The sequence below is a fragment of the Mus pahari genome, chromosome 19 (genome assembly GCF_900095145.1).
Source record: "Mus pahari chromosome 19, PAHARI_EIJ_v1.1, whole genome shotgun sequence".
In the NCBI taxonomy this organism is placed as follows: Eukaryota; Metazoa; Chordata; class Mammalia; order Rodentia; family Muridae; genus Mus; species Mus pahari.
The window spans coordinates 14,460,917-14,485,285 of NC_034608.1; the positions used below are offsets into that span (position 1 = coordinate 14,460,917).

Here is a 24,369-nt window from a genome sequence, read left to right on the forward strand (position 1 = left end):
CCTGCCCTCCTCCCTTCCCTTCCTGCCCTCCTCCCTTCCCTCCTCCCTTCCCTCCCTGCCCTCCTCCCTTCTCTCCCTGCCCTCCCCACCTCTCATCTCACTAAGCTGCTTTGACCAAGAGTTTAGAGAAAAATCTAGTAACCTGGGCGCCCCGCCTCCTTTCTCGGCCATCCTGGCCCAGTTTCCTCTTTCCCATTCTAGCCCACACCGTGTGGGTGAGACCTCTCTGCCCAGGATACTTAGCTCCTTGCCTCTGCATCACAGTCTGTGCTATGACAGGGTGACATTCCCTCTCCCCAGCTCAGTGCCTTACCCAGGGCCAGGCTACTGGGACACCCACAGTCTTTGATGCTCTTACACTGCCACACACCGTGTCCATGAACAAACCATGTGAGCCACTTCTCTGTGCGTCTCACAGCCAGACAACCAGCTCCTGACATGGACCATGCAGGACTCAGAGAGCCTGGCGCCTCACTCGGGACACTGGGTGTGGCTTCTTCTAACCCTACCCTACTTCCATCCCAAGGACTCCGATCGCACAGTTGTTATGGCTGCATGTCTGCGAGGGGTATTCCCTTGGGCCCCTTGATTGATGACCTTTCATTCAGTCACCCAACACACATTCATTCTCTGTGTTCCCAGTTGGACAGACATGGACATATGAATAAGAGAAGTCCGATTTGTTCTCATGGATCTCAAGCCAAGGAGAGAGACCCAGAGTCACTGACAATGACCCAGAATGCCCAGGGCTAGAACAGGAAGGTCAGAGAAAGATGGGAGCTGAGACAAAGTGTTTGACCCAGACTAGAGAGGACAGAGTTGCCCATAGTGGAAGCCTACAATAGTGACTTCAGAAGGTAAGCTAGGGAAGGGTACAGAAGGGACTTTAAAAGAGCCACGCAACAAAAGCTGGGATGGTTTGCTGGAAGGTGAGGTTGACATGTTGAAAACAGAAGAGAAAGGACAGCAGAGAAACAGAGTGACAGTGTCAGGCCTTGGCTAGGCATCATGGCGTGGGCCTGCGTTCCCAACGACTCAGAAGGCTGGACTTGGAGGGATCACAAGTTGAAGGCCTGCTCTGGTAATTTAGCAAGACCCTGTATTAAAGGAGGGGGACGCGAGGCATGGCTTAGAGCCAGAGTATTTATTTGCCTAACTTAGAATCCCCCAGTGAGGAACTAGAGGTTTGGCTCAGTCCTGCCTAGAATCCCCCAGTGAGGGGCTGGGGGCGTGGCTCAGTGGTAGAGCCCCTGCCTAGAATCCCCCAGTGAGGGACTGGGGGCATGGCTCAGTGGTAGAGCTCCTGCCTAGAATCCCCCAGTGAGGGGCTCAGTGGTAAAGGCACTTGCCCAACATATGCAAGGGCTCAGTCCCCAGTAACACAAACCAAAGAACCAGTGTTGGGCTAAGGCTTATGTACATGCACTTCATAAGCTTGTCTGTTTCACAAAGCTAAACCTACCCAGACTTTAACCCCAGAGAGGAGGAGTCAGAGCATGCAAAAAACAAACAAACAAACAAAAAAAAAAAACAGTGCCTTATCTTGGTAACGAAGCCCTAAAGCTCAGGTTCAGTCCTTCCAGATCTTTCATAAGTGAAGAACTGAAAAGCAGTATGTACTGATGCAAGCCTCAAAGACTCCTGACCACTTCCCTCATAAAGCTAAAACACCACCAGAGCTGGGGCATACGTAGAAAGGCCTGACTCCCACAGGCAAAGCACAAGTGTGCGTATGGCAATCTTCATGATTGTTATTGATTTCTAACATAGCTGCACAGAAGTGCAAAATCTTAAGCATCCACCTAATTACTTTATCCAGATTCTTTCTTAACTTTCAAAGCAAAGCCTCAAAGCTGGTGAGGTGGCTGAGTGACCGAGAACACTGGCTGTTTTTTCCAGAAGAACCAGGTTCAGTTCGCAGCACCCCATGTGGTAACTTACAACCATCTCTCAACTCCAGTCCCATGGGATCCAGCAGCCTCTGCTGGCCTCCATGGGCACCACAGGAATATACATATACATCCAGGCAAATGCTCACATGCTTACAGTGAAAATAAAGAAATCTTACAAAGCAAAGCTTCAGGGCTGGGGAGATGGCTGAGCAATTAAAGCCACTTGTTGCTCTTTCAGAGAGCTTGAGTTCAATTCCCAGCACCCACATCAGATAACTCACAGACACACACACATACACAGAAAGAGAGAGAGAGAGAGAGAGAGAGAGAGAGAGAGAGAGAGAGAGATGCAAAAACAAATCTAAGCCAAGCACAACATTTAAAGAAAAAAAACAATTGAAATGTAAAAGCAAAGGCTTTGCTGTGCATTGTGCATGCCCCCCATGGTTGTTCATTCACGTGTGCACATGTATACAGTGCACTCATACACCCACACATGCATAGGGCTAATAACTCAGTCTCAAATTTAACACTGAATGAATTGAGATTTAGAGCGCAGAACCTACACTAGGTATGGTGGTATATATGTGTCATCAAAATATTTGGTAAGCTGGGGCAGGGGGATGGCAGGATCAAGACCAATCTAGGCTACCTAGCAAGACATTGCTTCAAAGCAAAAACAAAACACAAAAAATAAAATGGCAGAAACTCGCAAATATGGATACCTGAGTTCGAATCCTAGAACCCGTGGCAGCCGGATGCAGTAGGGTATGTAATCCTAACGCTTCTGTGACTACATGGGAGGCAGATAGAGGAGAATCTCCAATTGTGGGAGATTTAGTCAGTCCTGCTGTGTGCTGGGGAAGAAGACACTACCTCAAATGAAGTGAAAGGCAAAGACCAACAGGTGAGGTTGTCCACCGAACCACACACACACACACACACACACACACACACACACACACACGTCTCTGATGATTCTGTACCATGGGTGATCTGGCACAAGACCAGAGTTCTCTGTGTCCTTAGCTGGACATCAAGGCAGCTGAGCCATGGCCTACCTCCTGTGTCAGTGAACAAACTGAAACCACGTCCTCAGAACAGTGCTTGGCGTTGAGCTTTATGTAACCCTCCGGCTGTTACTACAGGTCACTTCTTAAGGATTTAACAGGGTCCCCTTACCAAGCTCCCGTGGACCCCAGGGAAAGAACTACATGGGGGTGGGTACGCACAGACTTCCCAAGTTAGAAGGAAGCCCTACAGAAATGGCGACCCTGGCCATTTGTCCCATGCTATCCTCAGGGTTTCCCTTCTCCCCCACCACCATCCCCACCCTCATTCCCAGCCCGATCCACACCCTTTCCTATTTACACCCAGACAGAGGCAGACTACAGCTGACTCACCCTTGGCCCAGACCGAGCTATTGTTCTTGGGTGGAGCGGGGCATGAAAGTGAGGACCATGTTGCTGAGGGCAAGGGCAGGGGCTGTCAGCATCATGGTTGGCCAACAGACAGGGACACCCCAGACCCATGACAGCGTCGTCAAAGGGCCAGGCTGAAAGATAACAAGGGCAGGCCAGGGTTGTACACCCGGCACACGGCTCTGAAGTGCTCCACAAACAAAGACACTCAGCACTAAGTGTCCCAGACACACAGGCACAGGACCTGGCACACATTCAAAACCTTTTTACAGACCCAGGGATCTGACCATACCAGCTGAGTCCCTCCTGGGGACAGAGGTGCTCATACATCACATTAAAGAGGCCCAGGCACACCAAGACTCCCATATTCACACACAGGTCAGGGGCAATTGAGGGTTCTTTGTCTCTAAAGTGTATACGCTTGGAAATGTGCACGTGGCCAGCTCAACAGCCTCATACAGACATTTACGTCTGTCTGTGTCCTCATCAAGCCAGTAAAAGGCTGGCGACTGAATCCTCTGTGTGTGTGTGTATGTGTGTGTGTGTGTGTGTGTGTGTGTGTGTGTGTGTATACACGTTAATATTCTCACATCACATGCTGATCACCCAGGCAGCCTGGGAACACCTAGAGGGGTGCGCTGTCCTTACATCTTGCTCCCACAGATGCAAACCCACACTGCCAGTGGACAGGATTCAGTCACTGCACGGCCTCTGTTGCTTACATGCTAATAATGTCTTCCCACTTCAAGCCCTGTTACTCCAGGTGTTGTGTTATATTACCTGTTTTGGTGTGTGTGTGTTGCTGAGGATTGAATCCAGGAACTTATACAAACTAGGCAAGTACCTGACTGAGTTATACCTATAACCCTATTGGGAGATTCTGGGCAAGTGTTGATGTTAGGAGTCTACTTCTAAGTCACGCCCCCAGCCCCTCACTGGGGGATTCTAGGCAGAGGCTCTAGCACTGAGCCACGCCCCCAGCCCCTCACTGGGTATTCTAGACAGGTGCTGTACGGTTGAGCCACGCCCCCAACACCTCATTGCAGAATTCTAGGCAGGGGCTCTACCACTGAGCCACACCCCTAGACTTACCCTCGCTTGGGGAAATCTAGGTAGGGGCTAAACCATAATCCAGGACACAGTGTGTTTCTATTGCAATCTCTTCTGGACTTTCTCTTAGACACACACCCAGAATGGTCATCTCTCCAACCCTGCCCAGGTACACAGAGATACTCTCACAGCTCCCCGAAGGCAGCCTCACAGGTACACACACAGATGGAAATGTCACCCGTCAAAGTTTCCCTCCGGTGCATGTATTTCAGCATCACCCAGCTACTCTTACCCGTTTCCCAATACACACACACAGACAACGCCAGGTCAGACGTGCCACCAGTACCTGGAAGATCTCCAGAAAGGGCAGCTGTCAACCCCACCCTCTATTTCTAGTCACTTGGTCCCTATTTTTTAAGAGTTGCCTTTGACCTAGCCTGCTCTTTCCCTAGCCACACCCCTGTCCTCCCCCACACCCAGCCCTCCATCTGGTGGCTCTAGGCTTGCACTCTGGCCTCTCTTCTGCCTCCCCCATCCCCCCACCTTTCCCCCATCCTCTCCAAAAGCCCAGAGGCCAGGCGCTGTAGGCTTTCAGTGGTTGCCATAGCAACCTAGCCTCATCCCTCATCCCCCTGGGGGTGGGCTGAGGACCCGGCCAGCCAGACCGATAAGGGGGTTCCAGTTACTGTGGCAACCATTTCGGGCCTAAGCTCTCTGCTTCGGGAAGGGGGGTGAGCAGCGAGTGAATGGTTACCACAGCAACCAGGGGGAGCCCATAAGAACTGGGAAGAGGCAGCTGAGCCCTACCTCCCGTGCCCAGGGCTGCTGTAGGCACTTAAGCATCATTCTTCCATCCCCCGGGTTGTTCTCGGGGAGGGAGATAAAGTACAGATTATAAAACAGGGATTCCATTCATTCTCTGAGCTAGCTACCCAGCATGGACCAGTCGCCCACATCAGCTGGCCCAGACCTTGGCCTTTCCATTCCATGAAATGGAGCCAGTCTGTCAGGAATGTCTCCATTGCTGTCTGATGTGTGCCCTCTGTCCCTTCCTTAACAGGAACTACAGAACGGGTATGCCTAGTACAGGGCACGGCAGAGGCCTTGAATGCTGTCCACAGCTTTATCGCAGAAAAGGTCCGAGAAATCCCTCAAGCGATGACCAAGCCTGAGGTGGTCAACATCCTTCAACCCCAAACCACGATGAACCCCGACAGAGCCAAGCAGGTCAGCTGGGAAGTGACAGTGGGCTTCTGTAAAGCTGGTGAGGTGCCTGCACAGTGGGTTCTGTGAGAGTTGTGATTCTTTCGGCAAATGCCTGCAAGTGGTTGGTATTCGGAAATCAGCTCGAATAGTCTAGAAAGGGCTCCACACTGCTGATAGTGGGCTGGATTCAGAAGAACTGGAAACCAAAGCTGGCACCCTCCCATTCATCCATCCTTGCGGAGATGCCCTACCTCCTTTCCTTTTCACCCTTGTCTGTCAAAGCAACCTGCCTCCTACTTCCTGTGTTCACCGGAAGTGATTTCACTGACAGCCCAACCCCTCCAGAATTGTAGAAGCAGACTTTTTATCTCCCTCCTCCCTAATACCCATTATGAGGGTAGAGATAAGTGTTTTACTTAGAGAAAGAGAGGCCTGTCCCTATCCTATCCAACCCTGTGTAGAAAGGATGGAGAAGGGAAGGCTGCCTCTCGGTTGCCTTAGTTACCAGAAAGCCGTGGTGTAAGGGGGCGTGGCAGAGAGCGGACCAATGGCTTCCCGAGCCTCTCTGGTTGCCATGACAATGTTGCGCCTGGGACAGGTGGGCTCTTAGGGAAAGTCCCTGGATTTGGCGGTCTTGGGTTTTTTGGTTCGGTTTGGTTTTTTTGTTTTGTTTTGTTTTTGAGGTCCCGATCCACTGGGGGTTGCAGGGAGAGAGGAACGCAGGGATGATTACAAGCTCTTCCGGTTCTCTCTCTCTATATATATATAGAGAGAGAGAATATATATATGAGTTCGGGACACAAAGGAGCAAAGTCCTGCCCCGGCTAGCAGGGCGCCTGAGAGAGCTCCTTAAAGCCAGACTTCAGAGCAAAGGCTTGGTACTAGCTGAGGATCTTCAGCCCTGGCATTGAGGAGACCATAAACCTGAATTCTCCCAAACTTCTGGGGACATGATGGGTGGAGAGCCGTGGAGGAACGCGTTCCTGGTAACTGCTCCCCACCAAAAAATAACAACAAAAAAAAGGTACCGCTTTGAGGCTTGGTGCGCAGGCTGCTGTCCTTGGTGCTGAAGAGGCTGTGCGCCTAGAGCCCAGCCAGGTCTCTCCAAAATGCCTTTACATCCATCGGGCGTGGATTCCACGCAGGTCAGAGAGACTTACGTGGCCCCCTCCCTCCGCTTTGGTGTGACCACAAAGGAGTGAGGGTTCATAGAATGTGGACGTTGTGTGGGAAATGGGGTCAGTACTATTTAGGCCCTACACCCAGAACCAGGATCTATTATTATCATTCCAAGGCTTCATTCAAAAAAGTGAGAGTGTGTGGCTGGAGGCCCTAGCTATGGAGTCACATTTCAGATGAATCTCCTGCTCTTTCTTCCTACCTTTTGTCCTTGAGCAGTGACAAGATTGTGGTTGCTCCTTACCTGGTTTTTCTCATTTGTAAAATGAGATTTATTATGGTATAGATTCGTGGATGGTGATTAGTTCAGTAGTGTTCGCAAAAAGTATTTACCTTGGATGCCTAGTTCATAGACAGTTCTAACAACACGCACCGGGCATGGTGGTGTATTGTAATCCAGCATGGGGTGTTGGAGACAGGAGGATGGAGAACATTTCAGGCTATCCTGGGCTATCCTGGACTACATAGCAAGACTCTTCTCTCCCCCTCAGAAACACAATGTCAGCTGTTCTGGATTTTGGTTTTGAGACACGGTCTATACTATAGCCAAAACTGGCCTTGAAGACACAGTGATCCACCTGCCTCAGGCTTCTGTGTGCTGGGATTAAAGGCATGAGCTATCATATCATATTCCTTTCCCTTTTTTTTCTTTGACACACGCATGCATGGATGCATGTGTGTGTGTACTCTTGTGTAAATGAGGGTTTGCATGTGTGCAGGGGCACAACCTGTGTGCACAGGTATATGTGGATGTAGGAATGTTCAAGGATAATGTCAGGTGTCTTCCTCAGTCTTTCTCCACTTTATTTGTACAGGTGGGGTCTTTTGCTGAATTGGCCGATCTAACTAGCCGCCTTGCCCTGAGGATCCCCAGTCTCTGCCTCCTCAGTGCTGTGGTACTTTAATTAACTGAGTCATTTTACAATCCTTTCTGTCTCTGTCTCTGTCTCTGTCTCTGTCTCTGTCTCTGTCTCTTCTCTCCTCTCTCTCTCTCTCTCTCTCTCTCTCTCTCTCTCTCTCTCTCTCTCTCCCCTCTCATCTTTGGACCTAGGGGATTTTTTTGGAGATTAAGGTTGACCTCAGATTCATGAGGTAACCAGTGCTACCACTACCCATCCCCTAAATGCTGTGATTACAGATCTGCAGCCCCACATCCTGTCTGTGAGGTGCTGGAACTCTAGCTCAGAGCGTTGTGCATGCTCAACTCATTGAGGACTGCCATCCACTTTTCTTCTTTGGACTTGCTGTATTTAGGCATGTTTGCCTCGGTTTCTTTTTTTTTTTTTCTTAAGGTACAGAACAGCATTGACATCCAAATGTTTTCAACATTCAGGCAGTAAGGGCGGTGGCTCTCTGAAGGGCCTGTATTTTAACAGGGACAGGACAGCCCTTGATCAGCCCCATCCAATTCTTCTCCTAGGGAGCACAAACCATTTCCACATCTTGCAGGCATCTCAACAAAAGAAGCCATAACCCTCTGGAAGCTGTTGGCTTTCGAAGGTGGATCCCATTTTTAGTTTGTTCTTTGTTTCATTTGACACAGGTCTCTCTCTCTGTAGCCCAGGCTGACCTGGAATCCTCCATGTAGCTCCAGGTGGCCTCGACCCCAGGGCCACCCTCCTCTCTTAGCTTTGAAAGTCCTAGGTTACAGGCATGAGCCACTGTGCTAGCTGCCATACAAAAACTTTTTAGAAAATCCCTGGCAAGTGCTGCCTGCCACTGTCAGGCTGTCCGTCCTTGATAGTTCCGCTTTGGAATTTTCCATAAGCGTGCAAATCCCCAAGGCAGATAACAGAGTTTCTCTGGCCTCTCAACCACCTCCGGGGCTGTGCTCTGCGACTCCAAGGTTCTAGGCACATCAGGTGCACACCTGTAATCCCATCACCTGGAAGGTTGAGACCGGAGGATCTCAAGTAGTAAGACCCCTGACTCTGAAATAAAAAAAAATAAAACAAGCCAGGCAGTGGTGGTGCATGCCTTTAATCCCAGCACTTGGAAGGCAGAGGATTTCTGAGTTCGAGGCCAGCCTGGCCTACAGAGTGAGCTCCAGGACAGCCAGGGCTATACAGAGAAACCCTGTCTCAAAAAACAAAAAAAAAAAAAAAAAGAAAGAAAGAAAGAAAGAAAGAAAGAAAGAAAGAAAGAAAGAAAGAAAAACAAAAAAAAAAGCATAGATTATTTTGAGATGTGACTCCTCTCCTTTTAAAATATCCTTTCTCACATTTATTTCCTTGTGTATGCACACGTATACCGTGGCCAAAGGTAGAGGTCAGGGGACAACTTAAGGCATTGGGTTTCTTCCTACCACGTGGGTTCTGGAGATCTAACTCCGGCTTGGGCTTTCAGGCTTCCTTCCTGTGGATGCATCTCATCATCTCATCGGCCCGGGACTCTTAACATCATGGATCTCCTATTCTATCGTGGTACAACTCAGGGCCTATACTAAAGGCAGCCGCCATCTTCACAGGATTTTTTTCTTGGTGTGTGTGTGTGTGTGTGTGTGTGTGTGTGTGTGTGTGTGTGTTACTGTTGTTCTTGTTTGTTTTTGTCTTGAGGTTGAGTCTCATTCTGTATCTCAGGCTAGCCTGTAACTTACTACGTAGCCCAGGCTGGCCAGGAACTCTCAGCTATCCTCCTGCCTCAGTGCCCCGATTGCTTGGATTACAGGTATGGGATACTATGCCTGGCTTCTTTTTCTTTATAGTGAAAATGTTCAAAATCGTTTCTTCTAGTGTCTTGAAATGTAGAGACATGGGTAGTTGTATAATATATGTAAGATTTAACCAGTTCAGGTCAGGAAGCTGTCTCTGCCAGTGTCTCCGTTGCTGCCAAGTCCGCCTCCTTCAGCAGACCTCTCTCTGGTCACGGCCCTTCCACTGTAACCCACAGTAAATGAAAAACCTTATAAAAGGTTCAAATACGTTTTGAAATGATCTATCGGTTTCACTCAGGTTTTGCTCAGGATTCTATTTCTGGGATAAAACATTGACCAAAAACAACTTAGGGAAGGAACGGTTTATCTGGCATCTGAGGAAAACCAAGGCATGACTCTGACAGGAGAAATTTAAAGCAGAAACCATGGTTCCAGCTGATGAGAAGATATAACCGTGGGAATATGGATTGTACTAACCATGACACGTAGAAATACAGTTTGCGTACTGACAATTTACTCACATCTGCAGTTAGTCAGGGCTGCTGGCCCACGCCCGGAAATCCTGTTACTCGGGAGGCTGAGGCAGGAAGGTCCGAAGTCTGCATAGTGTGCTGGCCACGGTTAGGGAGACTTGACCTCAGAAGAGTAAAGAGGAAGGCCAGGGGTGTAGCTCAGTGGGACAGCATCCGCCTAGCGTGCGTGAAGCCCTGGCTTGAGTGCCCAGTACCAGGCAAATCAGGGACATATGCAGCCCAGAGGCTTTAGCGTGTACCCAGAGAATGGAGCCACCACCATAGTTAATCTAAAACACTTTCTCACCTCCCAAATCATTCATTCATCATTCATTCATTTATAACAGAGTATCACTATTGTAGACCAGGCTGGCCAGATCCACTTTCCTCTACCTCCCAAGTCCTGGAATTATAAACATGTGTGTCATCATGCCCAGTTAAAATTATTTATTTTCTTGTTTATATATTTATATCCAAAATGCCACCTCCCCTCTGGGGTTCCCCCCTCAGAGTCTCTCCCCCCATCCTCTCCTCCTCTGAGAGGGTCCCCCCTCCTCAGGTATCTCGACCTTGTTGCACCAAGTCTCTGCAAGATCAGGCACATCCTCTCCCACTGAGGCCAAACAAGGCGGCCCTGTTGGGGAATGGATTCCACAGGCAGGCTACACATCTGCTACATGTGTGCTCAGGCTGTGTGCTCAGGCGGCAGTCCAGCCCGTGTCTGATGTTTGCCTGGTGGCTCAGTCCCTGACAGCCCCCAGAGGTCCAACTTATTTTTCTGGGTTTTGTTTCTTTGTTGTTGTTTTTTTTTTTTCTTTTTTAAAAGAATGTTGTTGGTGCTCATTTAGTTTTGTTTCATTTTATGTCCTTTTGAGATGAGGCTTCACTATGTAGCCCAGGCCATCCTTGAACTCATGAGCCAACCACTGAAGTCCCTGAATGTTAGGATTACAGTCATCTGCCATCATGCCTGGCTTCCAAAAGAAATCCTTCAAACCATTTTTCTACACTCGTTAGGGGAAGAGTTGTGTGTGCTTGTACTAGCGTTGGTTCTCTCCTTCCACCACGTGGGTCCCCAAGCTCGGTGGCAAATGCCTTTACTCGCTGGCCCTCTAAAGAAACCTTGATCCCCTTTAGCTGTTGCCCCCAATCCCTTCCCCAGCTAATTCCTCTCCTTCTCCCTAAGCCATCACCAGTCATCTGTGTCTACAGAGTTTCCTGTTCTGGACACTTTAGAAATGTATACGTCGTAGAATATAAAGTCAAGCAGGGTGTGGTGGTGTAAACTTGCAATCCCAGAACTCAGGAAGTGGAGGCAGGAGGATCAGAAACCTTTAGCTACATAGTGAGTTCCAGGACAGCCTGGACTATATGAGACCACATCTTTTCAAACAAAACAAACCTAACGGGCTGGAGAGATGGCTGAACAGTTAAGAGCAGTGGCTGCTCTTCTAGAGGACCCAGGTTTGGTTGCCTGCATCCACATGGCTATTCACAGCCTTCTGTGACACCAGTCCCAGGAGATCTGATGCCACCTTCTGGCCTCTGCAGGCACCAGGGCAGGCACATGGTACACATATACACAAAAGCAAAATACCCACACACATAAAATATAAATATTTTTTAAAGTAGAAGATTCTGTGGCCAGCCAGAGCTACCATCGAATTACAGGCTATTTCTACTGTTCCTGCTAGCAGCCACCCCAAGCCCTGTCTCCCATCTCTGGCATCCACTAACCTACTTTTTCTTTGATGTGAGGCAAGAAGCACGTGAAGGCCATAGCAGAAAAAGCGGTGCCTCCCCCCACTGCCCTCTGCTTCACTGACTTTAGGATGTGTTACAAAGCCAGCAGCTCAGTGGATAGGACGACCGTCCAGCAAGCCCCTGGGGTCTGTCAGTCGGCCTCAGTGCTAGGATTACAGCACACATAGCCATGTCTGGCTTTTTACATAAGTGCTGGGAATTCAAACATAGCTCCTTGGGCCCAGACAGCTGGCTCAGCTCTTAAGAGCTCGTCTCTGTTCTGGAAGACCTGGGTTCAGTTCCTAGCACCCACCTGGCATCTATCAGCTGCCTCCAACTCCAGTTCCATATCCCAGTACTGGAAAGTAATGATGTTATCACAGTTCACACCCAGACTCCACAAAGCAATAAAGCTATGGTCGAGAGTGATTCCCCAGACTATTTTTGGTTTGGAGATTTTTTTAAAAAGAATTAAGTCTTACAGTGTAGGCCAGGCTAGCCCAGAACTCACTGTGTTGTGCAGGCTGGTCTTGAACTTATGATCTTCCAGCCTCAGCCTGAAGCCAGCCTGGGCTGAGAGGGGGGAGAAAGGGAAGGAAAGAGGAGGAGAAAGAATTCTGTAAAGTAAGGTTTGAGGGTTTTGAGGGACGTACTGGGAGGTGGGGGACTAGGAGCCAGACCTCACAGACAGAAGTTGGGAGGAATGGTGCAAGCTTGGGACAGTCACAGTAGACAGGCCATTCATAAACGTTTACCTTCCATAGAAGAGGAGACATCTGAGGTTCCAGAGACATGGGCCAGGGTATCTGAGGGACTGTTTCTGACAAAGTTTTCCCCGAGACAGGGTCTTGCTTATGCATATGTATGTTATTGTGTGTGTGTGTGTGTGTGTGTGTGTGTGTGTGTGTGTATAATTATATACAGAGAGAGACGGAGAGCGAGAGAGAGAGAGAGAGAGAGAGAGAGAGAGAGAGAGAGAGAGAGAGAGAGAGAGAGCGCGAGCTCAGGCTGACCTCAAATTTGACATCCTTCTGCCTCCACCCAGTAGGGTGCTGGGATTACAATCATGCAGCACACCACGCCCGCCAAGTATTTCCAGATTTTCTTTTAGGAACTAGTAAGGCTGTCATGGCGTTCATCAGAGGACCGCAGTGGGCCTGCTGATGGACCCTGGAGGAAAGACAAAACAAAAAACCAAAAAAACCGCAGAAGTGATTTGAGACGGCTGCGCGCCCCGTTCTCCCCCGCGCAGACTCTGTCTCTTTCTCCCCCCACGCAGGCCAAGCTCATCGTCCCCAACAGCACGGCAGGACTGATCATCGGTAAGGGAGGAGCGACTGTGAAGGCGGTAATGGAACAGTCCGGCGCGTGGGTGCAGCTGTCGCAGAAGCCCGAGGGCATCAACCTGCAAGAGCGCGTGGTGACCGTGAGCGGCGAGCCGGAGCAGGTGCACAAGGCCGTGAGCGCCATCGTGCAGAAGGTACAGGAAGACCCGCAGAGCAGCAGCTGCCTCAACATCAGCTACGCCAACGTGGCGGGGCCTGTGGCCAACTCCAACCCCACCGGCTCGCCCTACGCCAGCCCGGCCGACGTGCTGCCCGCCGCGGCCGCCGCCTCTGCCGCCGCCGCCTCGGGTCTGCTAGGCCCAGCGGGGCTGGCGGGCGTGGGCGCCTTCCCCGCCGCGCTGCCCGCCTTCTCGGGCACCGACCTGCTGGCCATCAGCACGGCGCTCAACACGTTGGCCAGCTACGGCTACAACACCAACTCGCTCAGCCTGGGCCTCAACTCGGCCGCCGCCTCCGGCGTCCTGGCCGCGGTAGCCGCAGGCGCCAACCCTGCCGCCGCCGCCGCCGCCAACCTCCTGGCGTCCTACGCGGGGGACGCCGGGGCGGGGCCGGGGGCGGGGGCCGCACCGCCACCGCCACCGCCCCCCGGAGCGCTGGGTTCCTTCGCTCTGGCCGCGGCTGCCAATGGCTACCTCGGTGCGGGCGCGGGGGGCGCGGCTGGAGCGGGGGGCGCGCCCCTGGTGGCCGCCGCGGCTGCGGCCGGGGCTGCCGGCGGCTTCCTGACGGCCGAGAAGCTGGCGGCCGAGAGCGCCAAGGAGCTGGTGGAGATCGCAGTGCCCGAGAACCTGGTGGGGGCCATCCTGGGCAAAGGGGGCAAGACGCTGGTGGAGTACCAGGAGCTGACGGGCGCGCGCATCCAGATCTCCAAGAAGGGCGAGTTCCTGCCCGGCACGCGGAACCGGCGGGTCACCATCACGGGCAGCCCCGCGGCCACGCAAGCCGCTCAATACCTCATCAGCCAGCGGGTCACCTACGAGCAGGGGGTGAGGGCTTCAAACCCGCAGAAAGTGGGATGAGGCCTGTGGTGTGCGTCCCCACCCCCTCCCGCTCCTCTTCCCTCCTCTTCCTCCTCTCCCAACTCTCGCCAGACTTCAGCTTGGTGTGACTCCTGCTTGGCTTGGGATGGGGCTGGGGTAGGCCTGGCTGCACCCTCCCTTCTGGTAGTCATAGGCAGGATTGAGTGATGGCTGAGGAGGGGGCTTTTGAGCCCCCTCCCCAGCCTTGAACTGACCCCCTCCTCCCTCCCTCCCTGTGCTTGACTGGGCCTGACCCACCTCTCCCGGGGTCCAGGTCTATGTGATATCTGTATATATTGCATTTTGTTGATTTTAATAGAAAACAAAGCGTTATTTTCTCTTTCTTTCCCTCCTTTTTTTTCTTTTTAACTTTTTCTTTTTTTGATAAGGACCCCTCCCCTCCTTTATAAGATTTTTTTGTTGTTGTTAACATATGGGAGGAGGGGAGGAAGCCTTTAGGTCACCTGGAATGAGGTGCCTCTCCCAAACACAACATCCTGCCTCTCTGATTGCAGTTCCAGAACCTGGGGAAGAGACCCAAGTAGGAGTAGAGGTAGCTACCCAGGAGTCAGAGCTGAAATGAGGGGTTTCAAACATAGACACTCCCCCGGCCCGAGCCCCCAGGATCCCCACATTTCCTCGGCTCCTCTCTCTCCCTTGCAGTATTCCCTGGAATGGAAGTGTTAACTTTTCTTCGTTGGGCAGAGATATTCCTGCTGGGAATGACTCCAGCTCTGGGATGCTTCAGGTCCTGTGAGCCACACTGTTGTGAGAGGCGCAGAACAGCTGGCTGTAGCTTCTTAGGGCTCTTCCTAGAGGAACGAGGGTCCCTGTTGTGATGTCACTGAATCAAGTATTTACGGGGTGCTTCCAGTAACTCCCTATGATGCCATAGGAAGTATTTCCTCAGAGGCTGCTTCCGGTACTGGTTAAAGAGAATCATTTCCTGTGAGGGCCCAACAAAAGGCCTCAAAGGTCACTTCTGTGATGGCAGAGGCATGTACTTCCTGTGGAATCTCGAGGTCACTTCCTGTGGCATCGTAGGGATGAAGCATGCGCTTCAGGTGTTGGACAGTGGCCAGTCCCTAAGATCCCCCTCCTCCCTCGGGGGGGGGGGCTTAGGAAGAATGGGACTTGGGTTTAACATGGAAGATTCTAAGGGGGGGGGGATCCTGTCAGGGTTATCTCCGTCCAGACATGCCATCTGTGAACTTGCCTTGACAGGCACGAATGGGAGACGAAGCTAGTGAAGATGAATGATTGCTAAAGATCCCCCCTTCCCCACCCCTGCCTTTTGTGTGCATGCCTGTGTCTACGTGGTTTCATTTCATTGATGGATGAGCCAAATGTATGGTGGCTCTGTCAGGCCAGTATGACCTGGTGTAGAGTTCAGTGAGCCTTGCAAAAAGTTTAGGGTATCTCGGGCTGAAATGCCTTGTGTGGTCTGCCGAATTTGATGGGCTTGGCTGCTTCCAGGGAGCTGGTGTATGTTGACGATCTTAATAGGTCAGAAATGTTCTGGTGTGCTCAGCCTTAGACTCAGAGGAGCTAGGGGATTCTCTGGGAGTAGGACAAACCAGGCTACCCTGGCAGTTGTCTTGGGAGTGGCTCACTTGGCATGGTGGCTCTGGTCAGCTCTGAAGAGTCAGGGCCTGAAAAACCTATAGACTAGGATTGCTGAGACATCCTCCTGTCCCCTCCCATCGCCCCCTCCCTGTTGGAGAGCACCTTCAATTTCCTCCAACCCCAAGCAGGGTCCTCAGAGCCCTGGCTCCATCATCAGCATCTCTGGGGGAGAGACACCCCATGCCCGCTCCCTCCTCCATCCCTTCCTAGGTCTTCCAGACCCTGCTCTTCTCCATGGCTTTGGGGATATCTGGCCTCTTTGTTTCTATCCCTACAATGGAGCTGGGAGGAGAGAGACCACCCTGATGATGCCTACTACAGCCCTCAAGCCTGGGAGGCCCCCTACCCTGTGCTAGAGAGCCACCCCAAAATCAAAATGTGAAAATCCCTAGAAAGCAATAGCCTTCGAGGTACCTCGCACTGACTCCCCCTCCCCCAACCCTTCCACAGGAATGGGAGGCTATAGCTTGAGCACTGGGGTGACTTTTCCCCCCGTCCTCATCTCCCCAGTGAGGGGCAGGCCCCATTTCCTTGACACACCCCCATCTCCCACCTCCTATCGCTGCTGCCCCTTTACCCCTAATCTCCACCCTGAGCCCAGATGGAGATTTTAGTGCCAAAACAATTCTTGATACCACTTTGTACATATCTCCTACAGTTGGGGCTGCTGAGACTGGAGGTGGAGGCCGGCCCACGGGGCCATTGCTCCCCTCCACCTCTTAAATGACCTTACAGTATTTCACATAGCTCCACCTGCATGTGGGTAGTAAAGTATCTAGCTGGAATCCCCCCCCCGCCCGTAAAACCCTCAGGCCCCATGAGGAGGAGAAGGAATAGGGGTGAAGCAATGTCCAGGATGGATAGGTGGGATAAAGACACTATTTGTAAATCATCTGTGACCTCTCTTGGGTCGCCTGCTTTCCATAAGCCCATTGGCTGGAGTCTGGGTCCATTCCCTGTGTGACATGCCCAAGTTCTCAGGGATCCACTCCCCCACCAGCCAGGGCTATCTGAAAGGTAGTTTGCTAGCTTAGTAAGCTGGTCCACTCACCGTGTTGGTGAGTAAGGAGCGGCACACCTCCCCACCTGCATTGTACCCTGGGAAATTCCATCATCTTCCCTATTCCTTGAAAATCCTTTCTGAAATCCAACCTCAGTCTTTCTGTGCTGTAGTTGGTCCAGAAGGGGTACATAATGCAGGTCAGGGGTGAGAATTACTTTGAAAATAATAGTAATAACAAAGCTCATTCCCCACCCCTTCTGCCTGTTAGCCAATCAGATCGCAAAGGATCTGACCGGCCTCCTTGCATCCCACTCTTCAGCACCAGAAGGTGCTTAGTAAGTTAGTAAGTGTTGCCTGCATTGAACTGTCTCCTCATCTGCCCTCCAGCTTCCGATACCCCCACCCCCAGCATTCTCCTCTCTAAATCATATCTCCGCCTCCCTAAGGCCCACTGGGTTTCCTCTTGTGGTTGCCCCTCCCCCACGGTTCTCTGTCCTGTCTCTACCTTTGTCTGTATTCTTCACCTCCTGAATTCTCGACTCTCATTTCCCCTTTAAAAGCAAAAAGTGCCAAACTTCCTCGGAACTGAGCCGATCTGGGGTGGGGGGGGTGAGGATCTTAGATGGAGGGAGGAAACCACCTCTCTTAGAGAGGGGGGGCCTTAAGAGGCAAAGAAAACACTTTAGGATGCTGAGCTAAATTGGATCCCCTTCCTCGTTCCTCTCACCCTGAGTTTTTTCTTAGAATCTTTATAAGAAAAAAAGAAAAAGAGAAAAAAAAAAACATTTTCAACTAACCCGTACTTTTTTGGATTCCTCTCCCCCAAATTCCACCAGCCAAGGAGAACCCCCTTTGCCTTTTTCTGGGCAAATCCATAGAAACTGGGGATTGGAGAGACAAACTCCACTCTCTTTTGCTAGCCCAACGGTTGCTGGGGAGGGACCTCAAAGCATTTATGACAAGAGGGGTTCGAAAGTGCCAAATTTCACCTTCTTCATCCTGTCTTGGGCAGGGCTCTGAGCCAGCCTGCCCAGTCATCAGCTTTGCCCTCTCCCAGCCATCTGTCCATGGGCGGGAAAATTTTGCCGCAATAATTAGCAGGGCAGGGATCGGAAGGCAGGGATTTTGCAGTCTCTGTCTGTACTGGATTTGGAGGTGGGAATTAAGGGAGCGTGGCAAGAGTCTTTAAAATGGTTGGGGACCTATACTTGGGATATTACGGTACCACTTGTTTTCCCACGGTATTTTTTTTTTCCCTCCACTCTTGACCAACCAAATCCCTTGGAATATCGGACCCCCGTTCCAACCTCAGTTCTGTTTTTTTCAGCCCGTCCCAGTGGCCAACACCATCCTTACTACTTTATGGCTAGCTGGTCTCCAGCTGTTTGAAAAAGGAGAGGAAGTTCTCCCTTGCATGGACTCTTGCTGTTTCGAGCCTAACAGGTTAATTTGCAAAAGCGTTCACCAGAGCAGCGGTGAAGGTGGCAATCTAGGCGTCCAGGATGCTCCACTAGGTTGCACACCTGTCGGACAGCCAGACAGGCCTTCTGCCCAGGGCATCAGCCCCAAGTGCCATCCGGAATTGAGGCCGGCGTCGTCAAAACCTGAACTGGTTGTCACCATGGGGGAGAACAGAATCGCGATACCCAGGTCGGGGGGCAGAGAAGCCTGGTTTACGCTTTGTGGAGTGTGGACACCGAGCATTGCGGTCCGAGCCCTCTCCACCACAGTCAGCGGTCTCGATGTCCCAGCTGGTGTGTCCGTTTCATCGGGTCCCCGCGGCTATCACCGGAGGCATAGACAACCTCCCGCTGAGTGGCAGGAGGGAGGGAAAGTCTCTGGAGGGTGGTGGTGGTGGTGAAGACTGCTGGTTTTTAACCCCTTCTCAGACAGTCTAGAACACTCGTCTCCTTAGAATTAATATAGGGAGACCCTCCTCCTTCCTCCCTTCCCCCCACCTCTCCCACCCCCACAAAACCACCAACCTCTCATCTTCTAAGTGACTCCATCACCACCGGCCACCACTGGAACCTGCGGCCTCATTGCTCCAGCCCGCCCCACTCGACCGTCAGACTCGCTCCATCGAACTCTTTTGATTAACCCTTTCTGTGTTCATCCCACAGAAAACCTGTGTGTCCGGCAGGGAGGCCAGGGGGGTGGATGCTAAGGGTAGTTGCTACCTTCCCTCCATCTCCTCCCAGCGCTCATACCTCCCCATGCCATGCCCCAATCCCTATCCCTCACCCCTTAGGATCCGCCTCCCCTGGGGGCACAAGGATCTTCTAGAAATACCTTTGCAGTTTGGCTTTGCAAAGGCGGGCCTAGGGGGCGTGGCCTCCCCTTCGGAGCGCTCACTTTGACCGTCCTCCCCGTTGCCCCCACCCACTCCCCACGCCTTCATTGTAAATAGTCACTTTTGTACTTGGTTTGAGCCAGGCGACGTGGGGAGTCTCAGTCTCTCTCTCTCTCTCTCTCTCTCTCTCTCTCTCTCTCTCTCTCTCTCTCTCTCTATTTGTGTTGGCATCTCAATTCCTGGAGGCATGGTCCACATCCCGGTTCGATTTGGGAGAAACCCAAGGTGTGCCCCGCCAAAATGTTAAGGATCCCGAGAGAACAGTATTAACTCGGACAGGGCTTGCTGGGGTGCACTGGTCCTCCGACCGGGAGGAGGGAGAGGAAGCCTTTGTTCTTGAGATCCTGTGAAATGGGTTCGTTCTCCGAGCTCTCTGAAGAACCTTGGTGGGGCTGAGAATTGAAATCTCGCCTCTGCTTCCTCTGTCGGAGGCTGGCTCAAAAAGAATGGCTTTGGGATAGGGCTGTCTTTGGAGAATTGACTGCTGAATTCTTCCTGGGACCTGAAGCTAACCTCTGGTAGGCTTGTTTTCTTGCAAAGAGGTAGTCAGACGAACGTCCGAGGCCCCTCTCCAACCGTTAGGGGAAAGGTTCAAGCCCCGCGGCTGGCCCTGCCTGCTGCCACTCTGCCGCATTATACTTTGCGGGTGGAATGGGCAGTGAAGTGGCCATGCCTCCAGTTTCTCCATTCAACCCCCTCTTAACTGATTTCCTTCCATCCTCTTTGACCAGCGTCGCCGCCCACTTCCTCTCTGCCACCTCCAGAAGCTCTTGGCTGGGGTCACCGCACTCTTCCCTACCCCCCATCGCCATGCCTGGGCCATGCCCACCTCTCCCACCCACCCACTCACCCACCCCCAGTGTCCGTTGTGTGACCTAGCGCACCATGTATTAGCTTCCATGGATCCCCCCACCTACCCACTCCCTGCTCCCACCACACCCCTCCCCCACCCCTTCTCCCTCGGCGACTTCACCTTTTTTTGCCGCGATAAACGTCATCTCAGCATCTGTGTCTAATGTTGTCTTTTTTGCTTGGCATCACACACGCCTCCTTAACCCATCCCCTTCCCTCTCCCTCCTCCCTGGCACCTCCACCCTCATCCTCACCTCTTTTCCCCTTTGTTCCCCATCCCCCACCCAGGGCTCTGGGCATTTAAGGGAGGGGGGACCTTTAAGGATGGTCTCAGAGGAGGGAGGGGTGTGTTCTCTGGTTTGGGCGAACAAATGAGAGTAAGCATGGCCAAAGAAAGTGTTTCAAGGCTGAACTTGTCCATCCAATATCCAATCCTGGGAACCAGGGTCACCAGCAGCCACACATACACAGTACCCACAGACAGCTCCTGGATACCCGTGTCCACAGGGAGCAGCTCCTCGAGCCCAGTAGCACCAGAATAGCCCGGGGGCCAGGTGCTTGGAGCGATGCAAGGCCCCACCTCAGACCCCTGAGATTTTGCCTGTCTGAGCCACCAACCTTGCCAACTGTAGAATGAAGTTTTTTTTTTAAATGTTATTTCTACATCAATTGTTTATGCTTGAATTTAATACATCATTCACTTTTTAAAGGGTTTATTAAGCACCTACTATGTGTAAGGCACTGTTCTAAGTGCCAGAGTTAGAAAATGAACTAAACAGACCCAAACATGTCTGCCTTCAGGGAATGTGTGTTCTACTGGAATCCAAATTCTTTCTTAACCTAAAGCCTGGCATACAACACACACACACACACACACACACACACACACACATAGAACACATCTGGGGGCCTCAGGCCATCAGTCAGAGGGGTAAGTGTGGCAAACACAGAACCAGTTCCCAACCCCTGAACAGCATTTGCATGGGAAGCTCTGGCTTGAGAAAATCCAAGATGGCACCAGGCGTGGCAGCACAGGTTTGTCATCACAGCTTTGGAAGAGAAAGGGAAGAGGATGGATTAGCACAAGCTGGAAGTCAGCTTGGGGATTACTGAGGGCTGGTGGCCAACCTGAGTCAGAGCTAATGAGTTCCCAGCCAGGCTGAGTTACATAGCAAGACCCTGTCTGAAAAAGCTAAAGAAAAAAGAAGAAAATAAACCCAATATAGGGTCTGGTCGCTATTACAAGCAAGCCTCCATGAGCATGGGGTAGCCACAGCCAATTCCCAACATGCACTGCTCCTTTGTGTTAACTGCCTGGATGGGTTGAAGGATGAAGCCCCTGAGTAAAGGCTTAACAAAAATGTCCTGCATTGTAGAAGTTACCATGAAGCTGGGCAGGTGAGGTGCCAAACAAGGAAATCTGACATGGAGACAGATTGTTGGAAATGGTGTAGGCTCTACAGGGGGTGGAGGAGGGGTATAAGACCCAGGACACCTCCCATCCTCTCTGGGTCTGAGTCTCCACAAATAGCACCCTTCCTAGGTGTACTTACCTTCTGGAATATTGTAAAGGCTGTGTCAACCACTTCATCAGCGGCGACACTGCTTCACAGGCGGTGGTCACTGGGGAGCTCTCCAGCTAGAAAAAGCAAAAGCCAAGAGAGGACGGAGGCCGGAGACCCTGACAAAGTAAGAGATCTCGATGGGGCTGAAGAGAAGTGCAGACCCGAGAATGAGTATCAACTGCTTAAGGAGGTTTCATTCATGCATGTGTTCATCCATTTGTCCCACAGATGTTTGTAACCAGTGTGCGATGGTACAGGTTTATAATCTCAGCTACTTAGGAGGCTGAAAGAAGAGATTTGGAAGAAAGCTCAAGGCTTGTCTGGGCTATAGAGCAAGTTTAAGAATGGCTTGAACAATTTAGTGAGAGCCTATTTCAAAGTTATAAATACAAATTTGTCTGGTATATAACTTAGTGGTAGAGCCCCTGCCTAGGATCTCCCAGTGAGGGGCTGGGGGCGTGGCTTAGTGGTAGAGGCCTCAGTTCCCAGGTTCAATCCTCAGTGAAGCTTTGAGAAGCCAGACATGGAGGCTGTGCTCAATGGTACACACTAGCAGATCTCTGAATTTGAGACCTGCATAGTCTAATTAGAGAGTTCCAGACCAGACACAACTGCACAGCATTGGGGGGGGGGGAAGGGGGTTAGGTATAAGCAGGATGGGTGGGTGGTAAACACCTGTAATCTCAGCATTTTCCAGGTAAAACAAAGAGGTTTTTCAGTTCAAGGGCAGCCTCAGCAAGTTCAAAGCCAACCTAGTCTACGAAAGACTTTGCAGGGGTGGATGCACTAAACATATAACCATCAGAACTGTATGTATCAGTTCTGATACATACAGCAATCCATCTCTGCTCAACTCCCAGCACACAGTAGGTCCTCAAAGACTACCATACCATGAGTCACGGGTACCTATGGTCCTGGCCTGACACTATCAAGAAGTTATTTGGAGGCAGGGCCACTTTAGAAAGAATGGTTTTCCACCTAGAAGTGGGTGGGGCGCTGTGGGGTTGATTCCTCCTCTGCCTTCGGGCAGCTCTGCTGACCTCCCTGGCCTTGGAGATGGAAAGAGGAGGTTGGGACCAATGTGAGTTGTTAGTTGATGGGCGTAGAGCAGCGGAGGCAGGTGATGTTCCTGAAGTGAGATGGAAGAAAATTGCAGAGAACGTTGCCTGGAGCAGGGAGATCGCTCTAGAAAGAGTGCAGGAATGGCAGCAGGAGGCAAAGAGGTTGTCCAGGTGAGTGTGTAAAGGACACAGGTCACCGCATGTCACACACTGGAGCCAAGTCTTTCAGAGAGGAAGGATATGAGGGACCCCAGCTGAGACCCAGGATTGATAAGTGTCAGGCTATCCTAGACAATACATTGGGTACAACCCAAGCAACACTGTAAGACCCTGGAGAGGGAGGTGGGAATGACAGGCAACAAGAAAAGAAAAAAGGTGAGCTTCTACTCGCCCTAGGTGACAGTAAGTGCTGGCTGCCAGCGTAACAAGGGCCCACAGTACACTGGCTGGAGCGACCAACCGATTGCCAAGCTGCCTTTCCCTCTAGTCAAGCTTCCCACTAAAGCGTCTGATTGATGGGGCCAAACTCCGACCACACAGCTTCCTGGGAAATGTAGTTTTAGCCTTCTGCCTCAGCAGCCCCTGCCAGTGTACTAGCCATTGGAAAAGAGCTCCAGTTTCTCCACATTTTTGCACGCACTCTCCCTATATGTGAACCTGTCTCAGTTTCCATTGACACCTGTCTCTCACTTTCAGTCTCTCTGTGAATCTCTCTCTGTTTTTAGGTTGATTTTTTTTCTCCCTCTCTTTTCTTTCAGAACATACTTTGCTCTTTGGCAATTCCATACTTGTATACAATGTATCTTAATCCTACCTTTTCCCCTTCCCCTCCCTCTTCTCACTCCCACGACGCCCCAACAAGGATCCCTCTCACCTTCATGTCCTCTCCTTTTGGTGTGGGGGTTTTTGAGATGTGGTTTTACTCTGTAGCCCAGGTTAGCCTTGAGCAATCCTTCTGGCTCAGCCTCTCCATGGTTAGAATTCCAGACTTGGGCTTCTTCTCTGAGCTGTTTTTGTTTGTTCCTATTATTTACAGTTTTAAAGACTTTTTTTAAAAAAAGATTTATTTTTCATTGTTTTTAATTAGGTGTCTTTTAGGTGTTTGTGGATGAGTGTGTGCATGTGAGTGGAGGTGCTCGGTGAAGAATGGGAAGTGCTCCTAACTGCCGAGCCATCCCTTCAGTGCCACCACCTCCTTTTTGAAACAGGGTCTCAGTTCTCTTTCTGAATCCCTGGCTGGCCTAGAGCTCGCTCTCTCTGTAGACCAGGCTGGCCTGGAAGTTGCAGGGATCCTCCAGCCTCCCTCAGATAACACACATCAGCCGCTGTGCCACGCCCTGACTCTAGCTCCATTATTGAGTGAGTCTCCCTCTTCATCTTCATCCCATTTTTAGGTGAACTCCAATCTCAGAACTCTCAAGAAGATGAGGGACAGGGCCAGGGGGGAGAGAGGATTGATAAGGGGTGCTCTGGGCTGGGCTTCCCAGCTGAACTCCTTCTACATGGGAGGAAGCTCAAGACTCGGTCCCAGAAGGAGAACCAAAGAGTCCAGTGAGCTCCTAGCCTGGACTAGAGTGGCTAATGGAATGAAGAGCTTTGGGTCAGAGCCAGACCCTTAGTCAGGCCAAGTATACGTGAACACTAAGCCTGCCTTAAGAAGCCTATGACCACCTCCATCTTATGCCCTTCACTCAATTAAGCTTCAATATTAAATATTTGGTGCAGGGCGTGGTGGCGCACGCCTTTAATCCCAGCACTTGGGAGGCAGAGGCAGGAGGATTTCTGAGTTCGAAGCCAGCCTGGTCTACAAAGTGAGTTCCAGGACAGCCAGGGCTATACAGAGAAACCCTGTCTCGAAAAACAAACAAACAAACAAAAAATTTGGTAAGAA

General features: G+C 51.2%; 1 protein-coding gene across 1 annotated transcript in view; it reads left to right on the forward strand.

Annotated features, from left to right (window-relative positions):
- The window catches only part of Nova2 (NOVA alternative splicing regulator 2), a 33,160-nt gene extending 18,804 nt beyond the window's left edge, over positions 1–14,356 (forward strand). Inside the window, exons 3-4 of the mRNA XM_021219136.1 lie at positions 5,424–5,590; positions 12,936–14,356. Coding sequence (XP_021074795.1) covers positions 5,424–5,590; positions 12,936–14,018 — 1,250 coding nt within the window. The 3' untranslated portion in view covers positions 14,019–14,356. The remainder of the gene's footprint in view (positions 1–5,423; positions 5,591–12,935) is intronic.
- The last annotated feature ends 10,013 nt before the right edge of the window (positions 14,357–24,369 follow it).